General features: G+C 43.2%; 1 protein-coding gene across 1 annotated transcript in view; it reads right to left on the bottom strand.

Moving 5' to 3' along the window:
* Nucleotides 1-21444, bottom strand: part of COL6A6 (collagen type VI alpha 6 chain) — a 166350-nt gene extending 144906 nt beyond the window's left edge. Inside the window, exon 1 of the mRNA XM_045037620.1 lies at nt 20924-21444. Within this exon, the coding sequence (XP_044893555.1) occupies nt 20924-21429 (506 nt within the window). The 5' untranslated portion in view covers nt 21430-21444. The remainder of the gene's footprint in view (nt 1-20923) is intronic.
* Between the last annotated feature and the right edge of the window lie 511 nt (nt 21445-21955).

Consider the following 21955-nt stretch of genomic DNA (forward strand, 5'->3'; position numbering starts at 1 on the left):
CACACAGCTATTAATTAATAGAAGTGGAATGAACTAATCACATGTCAATACAGTGTCTCCAACTGTTTGCCTCCACTGAGAGACACAGACCTAAATCTAACTGTTGAGTTGTAACAAATACACTAAATAACTAACCTGCATAATTTCACAGTTAATTGTTGGCTATTAAAATAAAGGTCCCACTACTACAAAGTTGCCCCACTAGAAACATAGAAGTTACTATTAATTCCTCTCTTTTGTACCCTTGAGCAAACCCTGTTGGCTTCTTTATAAAAAATAGGTATCAGATCCAGCCATTTCTCAACACTCTGACTTCCACCCAATCTAAGACACCACTGTCTCACCTGTATTTTAGCAACAGCTTCCTAACTGGGCTTCCTCCTTCTACTCTCTGCCAACTACTGATTCTTCTAGAGTGCTTTAAGTTAAAAAAGGAGATCGGGCGCCTGGGTGGCTCAGTTGGTTAAACGTCCGATTTTGGCCCAGGTCATGATCTCATGGTGCGTGAGTTCGAGCCCCATGTCCAGCTCTGTGCTGACAGCTTGGAGCCTGCTTTGGATTCTGTGTCTCCCTCTCTGACCCTCCCCTGTTCGTGCTCTCTCGCTCGCGCTCTGTCTCTCTCAGTCTCAAAAATAAGTATTTTTTTTTAAAAAAGGATGTAATATCACACATCTACTCAAAATTCCTTACCTTGTCTCTCCAGGCCCTACATGGCCTTGATCCTATTAATCCTCTAACCTCATCTCCCTCCTTTCCCCTCCCCCACCCCACTCCGGCTGCACCCATGAGACTTTTCCTTGAACAGGACAAGCTTATTCTACCTCAACATAGAACATTTGCATTTTCTGCTTCCTTACTTTGCTTAGATATTTGTTTAAATATCAGATCCTCCTTAGACTTTTGGTTAGCATCCTATTGAAAATAATTTCTCCTTATATACTTTCCTCCATCCCCATCATAATACTATGAAAAATAAATTTGGGGTGTTTTTTTTTTAATTTTTTTTTCAACGTTTATTTATTTTTGGGACAGAGAGAGACAGAGCATGAACGGGGGAGGGGCAGAGAGAGAGGGAGACACAGAATCGGAAACAGGCTCCAGGCTCCGAGCCATCAGCTCAGAGCCTGACGCGGGGCTCGAACTCACGGACCGCGAGATCGTGACCTGGCTGAAGTCGGACGCTTAACCGACTGCGCCACCCAGGCACCCCGTGGGGTGTTTTAAAATCAAGTATAACTAAAGCACTTGACAACAATATGGAAGATGGAAGGAGGATGTTATTCAAGAAAAAGCACAGATATTTACGAAGGTTAAACTCTGATAAAGCAAAAAAAATCTCCAAAAGCAGTATGGCAAAATGCAAAATCATTATGACTCTAGAATAAATTCTTAAGGAAGATACAGTAAAGCACAGACCGACCGTAAAGGAGTGAATGGAAGCACATTCAAATGTTAAATGTTGACAAAAGAGGTCATAATAATCAACTAGACTACTAAACCCAACAGAAAAATGGGCAACGGATATGAATAGACAGTTAATGGCAGAAGTGATCTGAGTGGTCGACAGACAAATGAAAAGGTCCTCAACCTTACCAGTGACAGGGAAATGCATATTAAAACGGTAAGATACCATTTCCCTAAGAGTCTGGCAAAAATTAGAGACTGACTTACTAAGGGTGGACAGGATGTGGGTAAATCAGAGCTCCTGTACATGGTTCTAATGGTGTGAATATAATTTAATACACTCATTTTGCAAAGAAAATTCTAAATTATCTAGTAAAATTAAACAGGACCTAGAAACTTCATTTAAAGCAAATTCCCCAGAGAAATTCTGATACATGTGCACAAGAAAATTGCTATGGATGTTTGTAAAAACTGCAAATCATTTACATGTTCATTAGGAGGAAAATGGGAGTAATTAAGCTGGAGCGTACCCATACACGACAATATTACTCAAATGTTAAATCATTTAGCTCCACATGCCTTAATAGGAATAAATCTCCAAACAAAGTGAGAAAAATAGTTGTAGGTTAGCATGACTTACCCACAGCAGAACTTCCATTTCTGGATGAGAGGCTCAGGCAGTAAGTCCCAGCAGTAGTATAAACCCAGCCACGTAAAATTATTAAAACGCATCCAAATACTATTTTTTAAAAGCCCGTATATATTAAAGCGAAGTTGGGGATAACACAAAACTAAAGACCAATGGTACCCTCTAGGAAGGCAAAATGGAAAATAGGGTCCCTAGGAGAGGGATCAAGGGAACTTCAACCCTTTGTGTAATATTTTATTTAACAAAGTTTGAAACAAACATTGGGTGATGTTAAGTGATAAATCTGGGTAGCAGATATTTATCACTCTTTCCAGTTGTACATTTCATGAATGAGGAAGGAAAAAAGAATGCTAAACAATATAATGCAGCAAGTAAGGAGGAACTAACTGAGGCTCTTAAAAAAACAGAGTTTCCCAGTCTTATGAAAGCCAATCTGGTAAGAAGAATAAGTATCCCAAAATAATGAACAAAGAAATTAAAGAAATTTCTATTTTCATTCCAATATATGTTCTCTAAAAAAAAAAAAAAAATCCTAATATGTACGGATACAAAAGAATCACTGACAGGCAAGAAACCGTACTTGTTAGAAAGTGCGATCAATTAAATACAGTGATGAATTCTTTGCTACTGCTCCACTGCTCCCATTGAAAAGGGCGTCTAATTTCCCTCACTTAGAAGCTATGTTGCCTTTTGATTTACTTGATCAATACAATGTGGCAGAAGCAAGGCCTTAAGACTTTTAATACTATGTCACAAGAAGCCTACCCAGGATCATGGAGCTCTAGGAACATGAGAAGCAGCAGCCAATCATCATGTAACAAGTTTCACTATTCTAGGACCACCATATTAGGAAGCCCAAGCTAGCCCCATGGAGGAGCTACGTAGGGGAGGGAAAAAAAGAGACATGCCTCACCAGCCCTCATATGATCCAGCCATCCAGTCCAGGTACCACAGATGTGATTGAGCAAGGGGTGCCTGGGTGGCTCAGTTGGTTGGGCATCCGTCTTTGGCTCAGGTCATGATGTCACTGTTGGTGGGTTTGAGCCCCACGTTGGGCTCATAGCTCAGAACCTGGAGCCTGCTTCAGATTCTATGCCTCCCTCTCTCTCTGCCCCTCCCCCACTCACACTCTGTCTCTTGCTCTCTCTCAAAAACAAACATTAAAAAAAGTTAGAAGAAAAAAAAAAAAGGAAAATCTTTTTGAGGACATCAGCCCCAGCCACCAGTTGGCTGAGACCTTGTGAAAGAACTGCCCGGGAAAGACCAGTTAACCCACACAACCATGAGACACAAATTATTTTTAGGCCACTATATTGTGGAATGGTTTTGCAAAATTAGATAACTGGAACAGAAAGGAAGGTCCAGGCTTAGTTTTTTTTTGAAATGCTGAATTTGAGATGTCCACATGTCATGGAAGTAGAGACATCCTGCAGACAGATGGACACATAGTATTGGAGCCCTAGTGAGTCATCTTCATACTCATGAATGCAGTGCTTTGGTCAAACAGTGCATTGGCCCCTGGGAATGCCAAATGCAGTAAAAACAGACCTGGACCTCATGAACTCAGTCTGATAGAGGAGGGAGTGAGGCAGATCTGTGCTATGATGCCAGTGAGCAAGCCCAGAGAACTACAGGGAATCAGACAAGAAGCATCTTGATGCCTTGGCAGGGAAGGGGGTGGGGGGTGAGGGGTGCAGAAAGGATTCTTCTAGAAGAGGACTGCTTCCACCAGTTCTAAAGGACAGGCACTTGATCTCAAGCATGATGCTCCTTAAGGAAATAAAGATATTGACAACGGGGGTAGTAGGGCTATTGATGAATGCCATCATTTCCAGGAACTGGAGGCCAGTAAGTAGGCAAATTGCACTGCCTTGGCAACTGCTCCATTAGGTAATTCATATATTAATCTCCGAAGGACACAGAAAGGACCCTGCCTACATTACTTTAAAAGCTATCAGAAGAAGAAAATAAATTAAAACAAACTGTAAGATATGATATGCAAATTCATGTACTCATTTGTTCATTTAGCATTTTCCAAGGTCATGTTTCATCCCAACTCCCCCTGTACTAGTTATTCTCTGACAAAAAAAGATATGAAAGCCACGGTTTTGCTTTTTGGGAAAAAAAGTATTTTTATAGTTCAAAAAGTGCTTGAACTTTATAATCACTGTCTGAAGTAGACCCAACTATTCCCATTATGTAGATATTAGTACTGAAACTCAGGAAGACTGAGTGACTATCCCAAAGTCACTACCACAAACAGCAGGATTTAGACTCAAATACAATAATCTATTCCTCTTACCACAGTTGCCCCTTGTTTTGAGGAGGTTCCACGGGAGCAGACAAACTTAGTAAAAGTGTGAAAAGACCATTGGAAAACTGTGTGATCAAGTGAAATGGCTCAAGGAAAAAACAGGCATAGACATGGGATCTGATGGAGGAAGGAGTATGAATGCCACCTTTAGTGGCAGTGAGTTTTGAGCTAGATTTCATGTAAAGGGATACACTTGTTTCAGTGGGGAAGCGGAAAATGTGTGGACCACAGAGGCAGCAGTGTGGTGCTAGTTTAGCGGGGATGAACCAAGGAGAAACAGCTCCTGTGATGTAATAGTTACTCATACCCATGGTTCTCCACCGGCGATTTTGTCCTCAGGGGACATTTGGCAATGTGTGAAGAGATGGGTCATTTTTACTGCCGGAGGAGGGGGCAGTGCTACTAGCATCCAGTGGGTAGAGACCAGGGATGCTGCTAGATGTCCTACAATACACAGGACAGTTCTCCACCACGAAGAATTCTCTTGACCAAAATGTCAATAGTTGGGAAACTATACAGGTTGAGAAATCCTGACCTACACATATTTACCCCAACGTGTTAGGGCTTTCAAGAGAAATAGAACCAACAGAGTGTGTGTGCAGGTTGATGGTCACTCCTGGGCAGTTCTCGCACAGGGTCTCAGTCAGGTATAATATAGAGAGAGTATATATGCGTATGTCTATTGAGAGAGAAGGACTTGACTCATGTGACAGTGGGGACTGGCAAATCTGAAATCTTGAGGGCAGGCTGGAAATTCTGAAAGGGGTGGAGGTCACAGTTTTGAGTGGGAAGACACTCTTCCCTGGAGGGGAGACCTCAGTCTTCCCTTGGAAAGTCCAACTGATTCAGATGAGGCCATTTAAATTATGGAGGGCAAGTTGCTTTGCCCAAAGTCCATTGATTTAGAGGTTAGTCACGTCTTCAAAATCTCTTCACAGTAACGTCTTGATTGGTGTTTGAGCAAATACCTGGGCACCAGAGTCTCGCAAACCTGACCTATATAATTAATCCATCACACAAATTTAACTTTCAAAATCCCATGAGGCAAAGATTTTATCCTTGTTTTACAGATGAAGTACAAATAAGACCTACAGATGGCCAACAGACACATGAAAAGATGCTCAACATCACTCATCATCAGAGAAATTCAAATCAAAGCCATAATAACATATCACCTCACACCTGTCAAAATGGCTAGACTCAAACAGACAAGAAACAAAAAGTGTTGGCAAGGATGCGGACAAAAAGGAACTCCCTTGCACTGTTGGTGGGAATACAAACTGGTGTAGCCACGGTGGAAAACAGTATAGAGTTTCCTGAAAAAATTAAAAACAGAAGTCCCATATGATCCAGTAATTCCACTACTGGGTATTTACCCAAAGAACACAAAAACACTAATTTGAAAAGATTTACCTATATTTATTGCAGCATTATTTACAATAGACAAGATATGGAAGCAACCTAAGTGTCTATCCGCAGATAAATGGATAAAGAAGATGTGGTATATACATGTAGCAGAATACTACCGAGTCATAAAAAGAATGAAATCTTGCCATTTGTGACAGCACGGATGGACCGAGAGGGTATTATGCTAAGTGAAATCAGTCAAAGACAAGTATCATATGGTTTCACCTATATGTGGAATCCAAAAAAGCAAAAACAAAAAGCAGAAACAGACCCATAAATGCAGAGAACAAACCGATGGTTATCAGAGGGGAGGGGAGGTTGGGCAAAATGGGTAAAGGGCAAAGGGAGACACAGTCTTCCAGTTATGGAATGAATGAGTCACAGGAATAGAAGGCACAACATAGGGAACACAGTCAATTGTACTGTGATATGTGGTGACAGATGGTGGCTACACTTGTGGGGAGCATAACATAATGTATAGGGTTGTGGGGTCACCATATTGTATACCTGAAAATAATGTAACATACACACACACACATAAAGGAAAAAAAAATAAGGATGAAGGAAGTAAAATTCAGAGAAGTTAATGAATTTTCCCATAGTTACACAGCTAATACTACTAACAGTTAACATATTTTGAGCACTGTGAGCAAGTGTTGTGCTAACAGCTGTTGTTAACCCAATTAAGATAGCTGCTATTTTCAATCATTTCCATTTAATTGACAAGAACATGGAGACAGAGAACAGCAATGTAAATCTCCCAGAGCCAAATAATTTTTAAGCAACAGAGCGAGGATTTGAAGCCAGGCAGTCTGCCTTTAGGTCCCATACCCTAACCTGTGTTCCTCACACAGAATTGCCAGGGAGGCCAACTGAAACAAACTGTGGGGCCCCATCCTGGAGACTGAATCAGTAAGTCTGGGATGGAGCCAAAGATGTGCATTTCCAATCAACTCCCAGGTGAATACTAATGTAGCATGCCTGGAGACCTGCTTTGAAAATAACCATGCTCAAGTACTATGCTTTAAAAAATTTTTTTTTAATGTTTATTTACTTTTGACAGAGAAAGAGAATGAGAGAGAGAGAGAGAGAGAGAGAGAGAGAGAGAGAGAGAGAGAGAGAGACTGCGCGCGTGCGCACAAGTAGAGGAGGGGCAGAGAGACAGAGAGGGAGATACAGAATCCAAAGCAGGCTCCAGGCTCTGAGCTGTCAGCACAGAGCCCAAAAGGGGCTCAAGCCCATGAACTGTGAGATAATGACCTGAGCCAAAGCCGGACACTTAACCGAGGGAGCCACCCAGGTGCCCCTCAAGTACTATGCTTTAAAGTAAGGACAATCAGGACTGGGCCAAAATGCATGCATGCCTCAAACATTCCTGAGGCCCTGCTATAGACAAGTGCAGTGGTTCTGGTCACCAATTCATACGTGTGTGTATATTGGGGGGGGGGGGTGATTCACACCTCCAAACATTCTCTAATAACAATTGGGTATCCTACGATCCAATGCAATTCTGATACTATCCACCTGGAAATCACCTCGGATCCCACAGGTTAAGGACTCAGTCCCACAAAACTCCCCCACGCCACCCTACTTCAGATGCCCATAGCAAGTCCAACTTGTTACCTGTGCTTCTGACCAACTGGCTACACATCAGAGGTTCCCATGACCCTCTCATGGGATCAATTAATTTGCTGTCATGGTTCACAGAACTCAGGGAAACATTTTACTTACTGGATTGTCACCTTGTTTAGAAAGGATATAACTCAGGAACGGCCAGATGGAAAATCACCATAGGGCAAGGCACGGGGGGAAAGGTGAACTTTAATGCCTGCTGTGAGTATGCCATTCCCCCAGCATCTCCACACGTTCAGCAATTGGAAGCTCTCCAAACCCAGTCCTCTCGGGGTTTCTGTGAAGGCTTCATTATATAGGCGTGGTTGATTAGGTCATTGGCCATTGCTGATTGGTAAACCCTCCAGTCCTCTCCCCTTCCAGAAATCAGGGGGTGGGGCTAAAAGTTCCAACCCTCCCTTCAGGGTTGGTTTCCTTGGCAACCAGCCCCTGTCCTCAGGTGCTTTCTAAGAGTCACCTCATTAACATAATTGGGGCGAGTCCCTTTCCACCAAAATCCAGTGGTGGTTGAAAGGGATTCATGAATAACCAGGCACCATTTCACCTTTGCTGCTTAGGAACTGAGGACAAGGGACCAAATATTATAACCGAAGAAGCTCCCATTGCTCTTATTGCTTGAGAAAATCCAAGGATTTGGGGGGCTGTGAGCCAGGAACTATAGATGGAAGACCAAAATACATACTTATTATAAGTCACAGTATCACACTAGGTAACAGAGATAAAACGATGACAAGCCAGTCATGGTCCCTGCCATCAAGACTGCTCCCAGGCCTGGAAGATAAGTCTGTGTAAACAGAAGGAGACCAGGCTTTGATGGGGCACCCTCCTAGGGGCAGAAGGTGCTCCCAGCAGGGGCCCCTCCCCTGGGTGTGGGGTCAGGGAGGACATCTCACAAGAAGCAGATGGCTAAAGTGAGACTTGATGTAGAAGCAGGAATTAGGAGATTCTAAGGGGGAAAGGAAGTGTGTCCAAAGCAGGGGGCAGCGACTAGCACACACCGGCAGAGGTCCAGATGGGAAGGAAGGGCTTGCACATTTGTTGAAACAAAGGTAGTTCAGCAAGTTAAGTCACAAGATTTTGCCTATATCTCCTTGGCATATCATCATACAATCTGTACATCTTCTGTGCTTCATTTTCTTCATCTGAATAATAGGGATGAAAGCACCGTATTTCTTGGATTCAAAGTGCACATTTATCCCCCGTTCAAAAATCCATGAAATCAGAATGCTATTACTATAGATTTGTACATTTTCTGGTACATTTCCCCTTCCTTGAAAGCTTTTGGGCAACTGATGGTGTCTCAGAAATAAAGAAATGTGAGTTACTTGTACCTTACATACCTCCTAGGGCTAAGAAATTACAGACTATCAAACGAGATTAGGTGGCTCTCAGCCCAGGTTGCAACTTAGGATCACCTGGGGAGATTTTCAACTCTACCGATGCCTCAGCTCCATCCCCAGGAATCCTGATTTAACTGATGCAGAATAGGGACCTGGTGGGTATTTTTCGAAACCCCCGGTGACTCTCATATGCAGCCAAATTTGAGAGCTGATACGCCCTTATCCTACATGAGGGGCCGGCAAACTACCACCTTGAAGCCAAATCTGACTCTCTTTTGCCAAATAAAGTTTCCCTGGCACACAGTCATACCCATACACTGACATGTTATCTCTGGCTGCTTTTACACCACAAGGGCACAGTGGAATGGTTACAGCAGAAACTGTGTGACCCACAAAGCCTAAAACGTTACTCTCTAGCTCTCCACAGAAAAAGCTTTGCCAACCCTTGCCCTACACTGTTTGCTACTCAAGGTGTGGTTCTTGGCTGAGCTTCCTCAGCATGACTGGGGGCTGGTTGGAAATGCTGAATCCCAGCCTTAGAGAATCAGCCTGTAGTGGAACAAGATCCCCAGGCAGTTTGTGTACACATCAAAGTTTGAGAAGCCAAGCCCCTGCCCATTTGACTCCTACTTAGGCCTCATCCTCTAGGCCTTCCTTGCAATACTACTTACGCAGGGAGGTCCTCTCCTCTCCTTATAGATTAGCTCTCCTTGGCGATTTTTCTCTCTCATGGCATCTTTTTCATTTTCTTCATAGCACATCATCTCAAATCTGTGACTAAATGTTCATTTGAGTGTTTATCTCATTCATGTTTGGCCTCTCACTAGATTGGAAGCCTCGGGAGGGTGAAGTCTGGGTCTCGGGACAGGAGAAAGTGCTCTGAAAGGTACAAAGTACATTGAGTGCTGCTTCCAAGAGAGAATAATGAAAAGAGAAAAGGTAATGTTGCAAGTAGCTTGATGGGAACGAAGAGAACGGATTACTATGCAGACCAGGGAGGGTGCAACCTAGAAGGTCCTGGATGATGAGCAGCTAGTAGAATTAATTTCCTCTTTTTGTATTCCAGGGTTAGATATTAGTATTCAGTCACACAGAAACACTGAAATTCTTTGGTAAACTTCTGCAGACCAAGGATCCAATTTTACCAGCTGTTCGTTAAATTATATATATATATATATATATCTCGGGACTTTAATTAGAAAGGCAGCAGTCCAAGGATGTGATCATTGCTTGAGAAAGTTACATTTCAGGCAGCTTTTCCCTTCCAAGAGAACCGAGGAAACTCTTAATTGCATCCTATTCTTTCTTCCCTCTTAATCACAGCTTGCCTTAACTGATTTATTTTTTCAAAATGCCCTTGGGGAGTGAGCATTTTTGAATGGCTAACTTTTTATGTGGAGATTATGCACACCAGCTGCTCTTGTCTAAGCTTCGGTGTCTTTCAAAACAGGACACAGGTCAGATGGCTTAGGATGACCAACTTTGGGTGCTACGTATAACACTAAGAGTGGGATAAGATCAATGGTTTTCCTGGAGAAGAAAACAAGCTCAGAGGAGGAAAGAAGAAATGTCACAAACTCACGTTGCCTCCAAAGAGTCTCAAAAGTGATTAGAACAATGCCTGCCTCAACAGACAAGTCAGCCGTTGCGGATATTTGTAGTACATTTTGGGAATCCCTCCCTCCCCAAATGAAAGAGCATGGTGTTTGGGAGGGGCTCTAGTGCAAGAGGGAAAACAGCCTGAATGAGGAGTGTGGAGACATAGATTCTAGTCTGAGCTGAGAAACCTTAGGCCAGTCCTTTATTATTTAAAAAAAATTTTTTTTTAATGTTTATTTTTGACAGAGAGAGAGAGAGAGACAGAGCATGAGTGGGGGAGAGGCAGAGAGAGAGGGAGACACAGAATCCGAAGCCGGCTCCAGGCTCCGAGCTGTCAGCACAGAGCCCAACGCAGGGCTCGAACTCACAGACCTGTGAGATCATGACCTGAGCCGAAGTCAGATGCTCAACTGACTGGGCCACCCAGGCGCCCCCTTAGGCCAGTCCTTTAAACTTAACCTCTCAGAGACTCATTTTGCTCACCTGTAAAGTAAGGTGATTTTAGTATATTTATCCATTCACTTATTTATAGGCACAGTGTTAGGTAGTATGTAGGCAAAAAAAAAAAGTAAAACCAGACATGGTCTTTGTCCTCACGGATCTTCCAGTCCATGGAGGGAGTTGTTTTCGAAAGAGTTACATCAAGTGTAAAATTACAACTATGTTACGCGTTGTAAAGAAGAGATTTCTCGGGGCGCCTGGGTGGCTCTGTCGGTTAAGCGTCCGACTTCGGCTCAGGTCATGATCTCGCGGTCTGTGGGTTCGAGCCCCGCATCGGGCTCTGTGCTGACCACTCAGAGCCTGGAGCCTGTTTCGGATTCTGTGTCTCCCTCTCTCTCTGACCCTCCCCCATTCATACTCTGTGTCTCTCTGTCTCAAAAATAAATAAACATTAAAAAAAATTTTTTTTTTTAAAAAGAGATTTCTCTGAGACTCCATAGCTGGACCATCAGTTAGTCTGGTCAACAGTACCTTCGAAATAGATTCCAGATCTAACCACTTCTTACCACCTCCCACCACACCCATGCCTCCATTGCCTCCTGTTGCCTGGATTACTATACTAACAGATCGCCATGCTTTGACCCTTGCCCTTCTTCAGACATTCTTCACACAGGAGTCAGAGTGATCTTTGAAGGCCACACATGAGGTCAGTATCTCCCTGCTCAAAATCTCCCACGACTTTCCATCAGGCTTAGATTAGACTCCCATGCCACACGTATGGCTCACGGGCTCTCCATGACACTGGCCATGCCCCACAAGCTCCAATATCATCCTCTTCACTCTGCCTCTCGTGCCCTTCACTCCAGCCACACTGGCCTCCTTGCTCTTCTTGAATATTCCCAAGTTGTGTCTGCTTGGAAACATCCTTTCCTTTCCCCTAGGGCAGCCTCGTTTCATTCCTGTGTTCACTCAGGTCTCTGCCCAAATGTCACCTCCTCAGAGAGGCCTCCTGACCACCCCATCCAGGACAACCTCCCATTTCGTCAGAGCCAGTAACTGACCCCCTAAATAACTGTTGCTTTTTGTTTTGTTGTTGTTGTTGTTTCCCTGGCGTTTAACACCACCTGGACGTCTTTGTGGACTTCTTTATTGTTTATATCCTCCCTGGAGGAGGGACTTTGTCCATCTTGTTTTCCATCACCTAAAATAAAGCTTATACATGAAAAGGTACTTAATGTATTTTTGGATTATTATATACTGTGATGAGATATGATAGGGGAAATTGATAACTCAGGAAAGGCTTCCTTAAAGGACTGCTGTTTAAGCTAGTATCTAGAGGAATAGTGAGAATTAACTCAGGGTGTGGTGCTCCAGTAGGGAGGAAAATTTGTGTAAAAGTCCTGTGGTAGGAAGGAGAACGGAGCGGTCAAGGATCAAAGGAAGTCCAGTATGAATAGAACACAGAGCAAAGCATGGTACCTGACAAGGCTGGAAAAGAACTGGCCAATGCATGGCTTTGCAGGATCTGTCTATGTCTGTCTTTATCCCAAGATCAGTGGGAAATCATCAAAGAGTTTTAATTGTGGGGAAGGGTGGGGGAGGAAGCAATCACTTTGCTTACAAAAAAAAAAATAGTTGAAATGATTTAAAGACCCATTTTTGCTCTGAAATTCTAGGATTCTATGAAAGTCAAACAGCAAAATGAGAATGGACTTTTGAAAATATTAACCAAAGTCAATTTCAGTGACAGAGAATAAAGCTACTGAGTTTTGTAGCTACTCAAACATCATCTCTTTGGGACTTTATGTTCATGCTGAGTTCGGCACTCTCCCTTTCTTCCCTCCCCTAAAAAAAGAGGCAAAATTTCTACTTACCAGTGAAAATATGACTTCTGAACTATTATTCTAACCATGCAGGGATCTAAGTTGAGCATCAACAATGGAAGCTTCTAGGCTTTTGAAGCACACATTTTTTTTTGATATATATTTTTTTGACATTTTTGAAGCACACATTTTTTAGCTGACCCAGCCAAATAGGTAGCAGTGTCGAGGACTGGGTTACCACATCCCGAATTCAAATCCTCCACTAGCTAGTAACTGATGCACCTTGAAACCTCAGACCCTCATCTGTGGGTCTGGTATGTTCCTCACTGAGTTGTTGCAAGGATTAAATGAGATAATATATATAAAGTGCTAAATAAGTGCTGAGGCAATTGACATAACGCCCTCGGTTTGGAGTATTCAAAGATCCGGCGAGTGAACCCAGAGCCATCCATCTCCTTCTACTTGGGCTGGTTCTGGCCAGGTCACCTCTTGCTTACTGGCTGAAGCTGGTGACGTGGCTACAGCTCGGAGTGCAGGGCACATGGCTCCTTTCTCAGCGAAGAGGTTAGCAGGTATGCAATGTATGAAATCACAACCTCTCCTTCAGTGTCCAATGCACTACCCAACTCAGTAACTTTTACAGCTGCTGATTGAGATGACAATGGAACACCTATGCCTAATTGCAACTTTCTCCCCGAAGAAACTGAAAGAATAGATGGGGCACTGAGATATAAAATAAAGGAAGAGATAAATGAAAACCCTCAAGTTTTAGGGAGAAAACAGACACCTACCTAAAGTATTTTGTATCTAGGGATACATATTTATGGATTTATGAGGCGGGTCTCTAACGGACAACACCATCAACATCAATTTACCTATTATTCTTAGTATAATGGCTGTTAGTTACAAATGACTACATGTGCCCAAATTGTTGGGATATGTGGAAACAAAGCAGGTTTACAAACTGTGTGTTGAAGACAGGCAGAGCCCTCCTGGCTGGTGAGCTTGAAAGCACTTGCTATAGACCTAAGTGTGCCAAAGTGGTAACTTACCAAATAATACGTAAAAAACTTTAAATTGTGCTGATAGCTCCCTGAGGTGCTATTACTCTAATTTCCAACACAATTATGTCTTTAACTCACTCCCCACTAGTAAAATCTAAAAAGTTCTTTGCCTTAATCATTGACCAGTACAAATCCATTAATTTATTTAGTACTTGCCTCTGCCCAGTTAAGTCGCCTACAAGCATGCATCAGGGTTTGTGAACATTTTCATGACAGGTCCCGGGGGGCCCAACAATTAGGCGCTTACTGGTGTTATAGGATCATGAAAATAATCATGGAAAAGGGGGGGGTGGATAAAGAAGGAATTGCAGTTGGGAATCGTTTTCTAAGGCAAAGCTCTTGGATAAAGCTCCTCTGGTTAGAAACTGGATTAATGGCATTAATCCAGGGAATACAGATGTTGAAGCCTGAGGATAAGGATTGTTTGGAAGAAACTGTGTGAGGGAATTAGATACCATTATATATTATTATGTCAATTTCATTTCCAAAAACACACTCCATGCACAGTTTGAAAGGACATCTGACCAGCAGGATGCTTTTGGCTAAATGACACTTTCTTTCCACTGGGTTTCACTCAAAGCCCTTAGTATAGCAAAGTGGCCTTTTAACTGTGGCCTTTACTGTCTCAGAACACCACAGGGTCAAGAAGCATAGTACTTATAAAATTCTAGGTATTCAAAGGAACTATTATTTACTGAGGGTCAACTATGTGCCAAAAACCAAATATCCATAATCTCATCAGGTCTCCCTAATCATCCTGTGCTTGGATGCGGTTTTTACTTTAGATGAGGAAAGTAAAGTTCAGAGAGCTTAAGTGACCTGCCCATGATCATCAGCTAGTAAGAAACCTAACCTCAGCTCATCTATTCATACAACAGATATAGCTACTAAGTGCCTAGCTCTGAAGATAGCTTAGTGAACATGAAAGACGAAATAATCACAGTTTAGTTGAAGAGCAATATGACTGGAAGCCTAGGGTACTGTGGGAACCCAGGGCAGGGTACCTCCATACCAGAGATGGTCCAGTAATGCTTTCTCAATGGATAGACATATTAGCTGAGACTTCAAGGAAGAAAAGGAGTGGGCCAGATTCAGAATCTAGAGAACACTGTGCTAGGTAGGGGGAATCCAAATGCAAATAGCAGGAGGTGGGAGAGAGCAAGGTCTTTTTAAAGAACTTGTGGATAAGGAGAGAAATAGAAAGGCATGAGAAAGGAGAAGTAGATAAAGCGAGACTGTGGGATGATTCTCAACCATGGTAAGGATTTTGGATTTTATCCAAAGGCACTGGAATAAACAGAGGAAAGTACAGGTTTCAGGAAGCTCACTAAGGCTGAAATATGGGGGCAGTAGGTGTGCTAGAAGGTAGTTGTTGTCTGGGGGAAAGAAAGGATGGTGTTTGGGAACTAGGAGCACAGGTGACGGGAGATTTTTTGGAAATGAAATTGTTAGGACTTGGAGATTGATGAAATGGGACTATTGAGGAGGGCTGAGAGAAAGGCTTCAGGGCTACTCCAGAGTGTTCTGGTGGAGCCATTGGGTTGTGCCATATGTAGGAAGAGGGGAAGGTGTGTGGGTAAGATAGTAAATACCATTTGGCACTTGTTGGGTTTGGAGTGGAAGACGTTCATGCGCACTGTGAGCAGTGAGATATCTGGGTCTGGAGTTCTGAAGAGAGATCTGGCTTGGGGGGATGGATTAGGAAGTACCTGGGAACTGTATGGATAATTTTATATGTCAACTTGACTGAACTAAGGGATGGGAAAACATTATTTCTGGGTGTACCGGTGAGGTGTTTCCAGAAGAGATTAGTATTTGAATCGATAGAATGAGTAAAGAAGATCACCTTCCCCAAAGCAAGTGAACATCATGCAATCCATTGATGACCTGAATAGAACAAAAAGAAAGAGGGAGGGCAAATGTGCTCTTTTTGCTTAAGTTGAAACATCCATTTACCCCTGCCCTCAGACATTGGCACTCCCGGCTCTCAGGCCTTCAGTCTCGGTCTGAGTTACACTACAGGCATTCCTGGTTCTCTGGTTTACAAATGGCAGATTATAGGACTTCTCAGCTTCCATAATTGTGTGAACCAATTCCTATAATAAATCTCCTCTTACATATTTCTATGTGCCTAACTAATGATCTGGTTTCTCTGGAGAACTCTAACACAGTAAGCAAATGGTGACCAAACCTGAGGGAGAGATTGAAACACCCAACGGAAATATAGAGAGGGCACTTCCATCTTTACAGAGCATGTATTTGAGTTGCTTCTCATAACCAGCAGAATACACTTTTTCTCTAATAATGGGGTCACCTGAGTCCTTACTAATATCTCCCTCCATGTCCCCACAACATAGCTCTCAAAGGGTTGACAGGAATCCAGGACTGGGTCAGGAACAACAAACTAACTGTCCCAGATACAAGTGAACTACCCGTGGCTAGGGACAAAATTCTCTTCTTTAGTGTGGAAATCAAGAATTCCATTCTTGATTCAATTTTTGGCTAGAGTGGAATCTATAGTATACCTCATACCTAAGACACTGCATTTACTGAAATAGCTAACAAACTTAGGGTAGTTAGCTAACAAGATTAGGGTAGTAATCTGCTTTCGCCAAAAGCAGATTCTGGACTAGAATTTGTGCAGTTACTTTATTTAGCAAGTGATCTCTGGAAGCACTGGTAGAGGAGCAGGGGAGTGAGACAGAGAAAGGAAGGAAGCCAATGTAGAATTAGTAGTGGACAGATAGGTTGTCACTCTTGGCAGCTGCAGCTCAATCCCTTGGGCAGAACCTCTGGAAGAATATACAGGTCATACCTCAAGGGCTGCCTTCCCCAAGAGAGGAGAAAGCTGGGATAGTCACCAATATACATGTGTTATTGGGTGAGGGGTTGCTCCCAGGGGTGTTAACTCCCAGGCCCTTCTGGCCTATACCATGTGACTCGGGCATCCTCCCAAGGCCAGAGAAAGCCCTCAGGTCTTCACAGGTGCTTGATGTAAGAATCCTGCAGTGTTTACCAAAACAATGAAAGTAGAGGGAATGGGGGGAGGGGGGGCTGTTCTGACGTCATCTGCTAGCCAGTGGAGAAAAGCCTGGACCTGAGAGAAATCTGTTCCAATGTGTAACATCATCTTCTTAGTATTATAGAGTCTAACCGTCCCAGAGAAGTGTGAAAGTAAATGTGCTTATAGAGTTCAAATGACACATGCTGGCTCTGGTGGGGTGGGGGGACCAAAAGATGGCACATGGGCCACTTGACACACTGTGGGATTATTTTCCACCAAATGGTAATAGTCAAATGTGACTATGACTCGCTCATGATCTTCAAAGTGCTATTGTATTTGGACTCATGTAATGGAGACTTTTAGTCAGGATTTCTTGCCAAACATTAATCAACTTGTTTTTAAAGAACTCAATAAGTGATTAGCTTATGGTTTTTCAAGCCAACACAAAAATCTTTGCCAACTAAGTCTGGCAAAATCTTTCCTCTCTAAAGTCTAGGATACCGTACTTAGAGCATTGCAAAAACATTTTAGAGTCAAATCAATACCCAATCCTTAGTTGTAAACTGTTGGAGAATGGTTAAATGTATATTTATTATGTCTTTGTGACTCGAGGAGAATGTTGAGGCTTCCATTCATAATACGCAGTTAGTCTGCATGCTGTGTCTTTCTTCCTTCCCCTCTACTGCTTGAGCATTTGGGAGAAAACTTTCTACTCGTGGCGAAATTAAACCAGTAACTCTCCTTGAACTTGTTATTTGGAAACATAAAAAGTATTCGTTTTTAGGTTTATCTCAGTCAGTGAAGACAATTCATAAAGGTCAGATTTATAGTCAGTTGCTTTTTGCTTTAGCAAAACTGTGTCTCAGAAGCCGAGACACAAGCAGAGGTCATGCTGCCTCCTTAATCTCGCCTGAGGTTTTGCATGTTAGTGGATCTCAAAGGGCAATGGCTCCAGATTTATACAAGATGCATACTTCAGCCAGACTTTTGAAATTTTAGGTCATTCATTTATCACTTATTTATTGAGGATGTACTAATGCCAGGTACTGTGGAAGCAAGCGTTAGGGATGCTGAGAAACATAAGAGATCTTTTCTTGTGCACATGGTTTATGTTAGCCAAACAATGTCCATTTTTACTGGTTCCCTTCCAAATTCCTCTGCCAGGGCCTTGAGGTCACCCCAAGAAAAGGCAAGTTTGGAAGGAGGGAGAAGAATCAAGACAGGATGTGAGACCAAGTCTCTCTATTCCTTCATTAAAGAGTCTGGCCTTCAGTTAATTGCTGTTTTGTGAAGAAAAAAAAAAAGAAAGAAAAAAAAAAGAAAAAATGTGCCTTTTTAATATATATAAATTTTAAAAAATGTTTATTTTTGAGAGAGAGAGAGAGAGAGAGAGACAGAGTGTGAGGGTGGGAGGGGCAGATAGAGAGAGGGAGACACAGAATCTGAAAGAGGCTCCAGGCTCTGAGCTGTCAGCACAGAGCCCGATGTGGGGTTCAAACTCGGGAACAGCAAGATCATGACTTAGGCCAAAGACGATGTTTAACCGACTGAGCCAGCCAGGAGCCCCTATCCTCTGTGCCTTTTAACTCTCCACTCCCTTAAAGAACTTCAGGTTGAAGTGGGGTCTTTATCTTAAAATTCTGAAAAGCAGAAATTGCCGAAAACAGAAAGGTATTTTTGTTATCACAAAATCACGATCCAAAGAAACTGAAACACTGAGTGCACTTCTCACAGCCTTCCACTTGCAGGAACAATTTGACTTCTCTAGAAAAAGTTTCCTGAAATTGTAAAGCATAAGATACGAAGACATACACAGTGAAATCAGGGTAGGAACAACTCTCAAACATCTCTTTCAGGACAGCAGCACCAGGACCTAAGTGACAGGTCTTTCCTTAAGTGATCTCTACAGATTGGAACACTTCCAGGGGGAAAGGGAGATTGCAATGTTTGGCGAGTAACACGTTTCCATTAATCATGTGTTATACTCCATGGAAACAAGGTATTTCAGTGAGGTCAAAACATGGAGTAAAATTGGGCTCAACATTAACTGAATTATTTGGAACACTTCTATTTGCTTTGATCTGTAAGTGTTACCATCATCATCACTGCCACTTTCATTTACTGAGCACTTACATCTGGCATTGTCTAAGGATCTTCTTTTTCCCACACATCCCTGTGAGGTAGGGAGGTATCACTGTTCCATGTGACAGGTGCGAGAAGCCTCAGAGAGGTTAAATGAATGTCCCGACTGATCTGAAACTTGAATCTAGACCTGTTTCAGAGCAAAGCTAAACCACTTCCTACTTTAAATAACAAGGACAACAGCAAAAAGGTCAGGAAGAGAGGAAAAAAAGATATTGGCCAACATCTGATCACCCCGGAAAAGTCTTATATTCATGATATTCCTAAAAGTAGTATAGAAAACTGAATCTTCATACTTACTTCTTGGGACTGTAGAGGTGACCATTCTTTGGTCACAAAAACATCCCCATTGGTCTGGACCACTTTTATTTATTTACAGAGGGTACAGGTAGCAATCACATATTTTTCTGAAATTCTAGCAATGGGGATATTTACTGACAGGGAATTTTTTTTTCAGCCATTTTTAAGACTTTCAGACATCAGACTGCATACAATAGTACGTACATAGATGAATAAATAACACACCAACTTTTATTCACGATTCTTATAATGTAACCTTCATTTGGTGACTTGATTAGCTGTTCTTAACACTGTCTATGCAAATAAATAAATAAATAAATAAATAAATAAATAAATAAATCTTTTCTTTACAAACATCCAATGATTCAAACTTTTCTGAAATTCCAACTATGTGAAGGGAATAGGAAAAATGGAAATTGCAAGTATATTATATTTAACGATGGCCTTTGAAAAGAATCACAAGAACATTTAGTAAAATTAAAAGGCTTTTACTACTTAAAAAAAAAAAGCTGAAGATCCTTCAGTGGGTGTTTCACATAAAGTCTTTTATGTAAATCATAAAGTTTGATTTCACACTGCACAAGATCTGAAATCACATGGACTTCCGAGTGCCAGAAAAGCCTTCTTTTCAGGTTTTCTTGGGCACTTCTAATATTTTGGAATAAAATGAGGGAGGAGGAAGGAAACTGACAACTTTTACAAGGAAAAAAATTTAAGGCTTTAAACTTTAAAAGTTTTTACAAAGTGTTTTAAATCACTTTATGCAGACTCTTTAGGATTTTTATGTTAAGTGATCTCACCTATGGGGACGTTGAACAGTAAGTTTACATTGTAACTTCAAAATGGCATCCTTGAAATTTTCGTATTAAAAATACTGCTCATTAATAGATCCTTCCTTTAAAAAGCAACATGACTGCTGATTCTGTAACTACAGAAATTCTTAAAACGACTTCTAATATTCTTGTATCTCAAATCTTAATGATTTCTGCCAACATCTCCGATATTCCTTATCAACATCACCACCCCTCGCCCCTACCAAAACTTTTTCCCCCACTGGCAAAGATCATCTTTAAATATCTCCATAGAGTAGATGCCTAAAAGGAGAAATGAGAGATTTTTACCACGAAAGGAAACAGAAGAAATCAAGAAGAAATCACTTTCTCGTTCCAATGTTTTTCCCTCTTGCAGCTTGCCTCCTCCCCTCAACAAAATTATTTGAACATTTGATATTGAGCCAGGTAGTTGGGGTTCCACTCACTGCAGATGTTACTAAGCATTCATAAATGGGTGCATTTTTTTTTCTTTCTCCCCTCCCCTGAGACAACAATAAAAAACCCAACCATCTTTAATAAATTTGGATGAGGTATACAGAAGCAAAAGTACAGACTGGGTCTGCACAGACTTGGGAGGGACTTTTGCCAGACCCAGGCTGGTTAACCTCATTCACCCCTCCCCATAGTCCTGGGTGCCTGCCACACACCGGCCCCTGTGCTGGGTTTGGGGACAGTGTAGGGTCCCCAAGGCACCTTTCGGGCTTCAAGGCGCATGCGTGTGCAGTGGGAGACAAGGGGCCCTGAGCAGAGAGTGACAGCAGAATAGGCTGTATGTTTGCCTACAGAGGGATGCAGGAAACTAGAAGATGGGGTGAGAAGGGCTAACTGCTCTGAGGATGTGAAAAACGCAAGGAGGCGATTCTGAGTTTCTGAAATTCACTTCTTTCCTTTTCACCACAATCTTCACCTCTCCATCTGGCCGGTCCCTCCCCTGCCACTACTAACCACTTGCAAACGGCTTCAGGACTTACCTCGGGGCACTCAGCCCCGCACTTGCCAAGCGCTGCGTGGGTTTCCTCCGCGCGCGCGCGCACTGAGCGCACCGAGCGCACCGCCGGGAGCGCCGCGCCGAGTGCCGCCGACCGCGGGGGGACGGCGGGGGCCTCGGGAACTCGAGAAGGAACCGGCGACGACGCGGGCAGCCTCTCGCCTCCCGGTGTCCCGCAGGCGGGCGGCAGCTCCCACATCCCTCCTTGCCGCTATATAAACGTTTCTCCCCGCCCCGACCCTTCCCCGCCCCGGCGGCCCCGGGCCCAGCGCACGTCCCCTGGGAGGGGGGCGGGTGACGGAAGCGGGAGTTGGGGGTTAGGGAGACAGTAATTGCCCCACCAACTTCTCCCCTGCAGGGAACCTCGACCCTCAACTCTAGACCCGGGTAGGGTACTGAGGGCGGGGAGATTGGGGCGTTCACCGTGCGCGCCTTCTCTGCGCCCCGCGGAAGGATAGTGCGCGAGATCGGAGGGCAGAGAGACTGCATTTCTGCTCCTACTGTGGGAACTGTCGCTTGGCGGCTTTGTCTGTGTTCTAGGGTCTTCCTGAAGAAGGCAGGGGCTAGCGAGGAAGCCCCAGAGTCTTTGGACGATGGGAACTTCCTCTTGCCTGGGAGTGGAGTCCAGCCGCTGCGCGGCCCCAAGGTTGGGGGTCGAGCGCCGTCGGGGTGCTCACAATTTGGGGTCTCGCGAATATCCTTGACTCTTTTCGGCTGCTGACTTTTTGTTGCTCACTGTGCATTCCTTTATCCATTTATTCGTTCATCAAATATTTGAGCACCTCGTTTGTGCTAGTAGGTGCTTGGGATACAAAACCAAGTCTGGTGTTTAGCTGGTGGTCTCAGTGGGGGCCAGACGTGGAAACAGGAATTGGGAATACAGAAAAGGGGATCTACACTCAACCTTGGAAGGCCAAAAGAAGCTTCTCTGAGGAAATTAAGTCCAAACTGAAAACTGAAGAGGGAGCTAAGCATAAAAGCAGGGCAAAGAGGGTCCCAGACTAGTGGGTCAGCG

The sequence above is a fragment of the Felis catus genome, chromosome C2 (assembly GCF_018350175.1).
Source record: "Felis catus isolate Fca126 chromosome C2, F.catus_Fca126_mat1.0, whole genome shotgun sequence".
NCBI lineage: Eukaryota > Metazoa > Chordata > Mammalia > Carnivora > Felidae > Felis > Felis catus.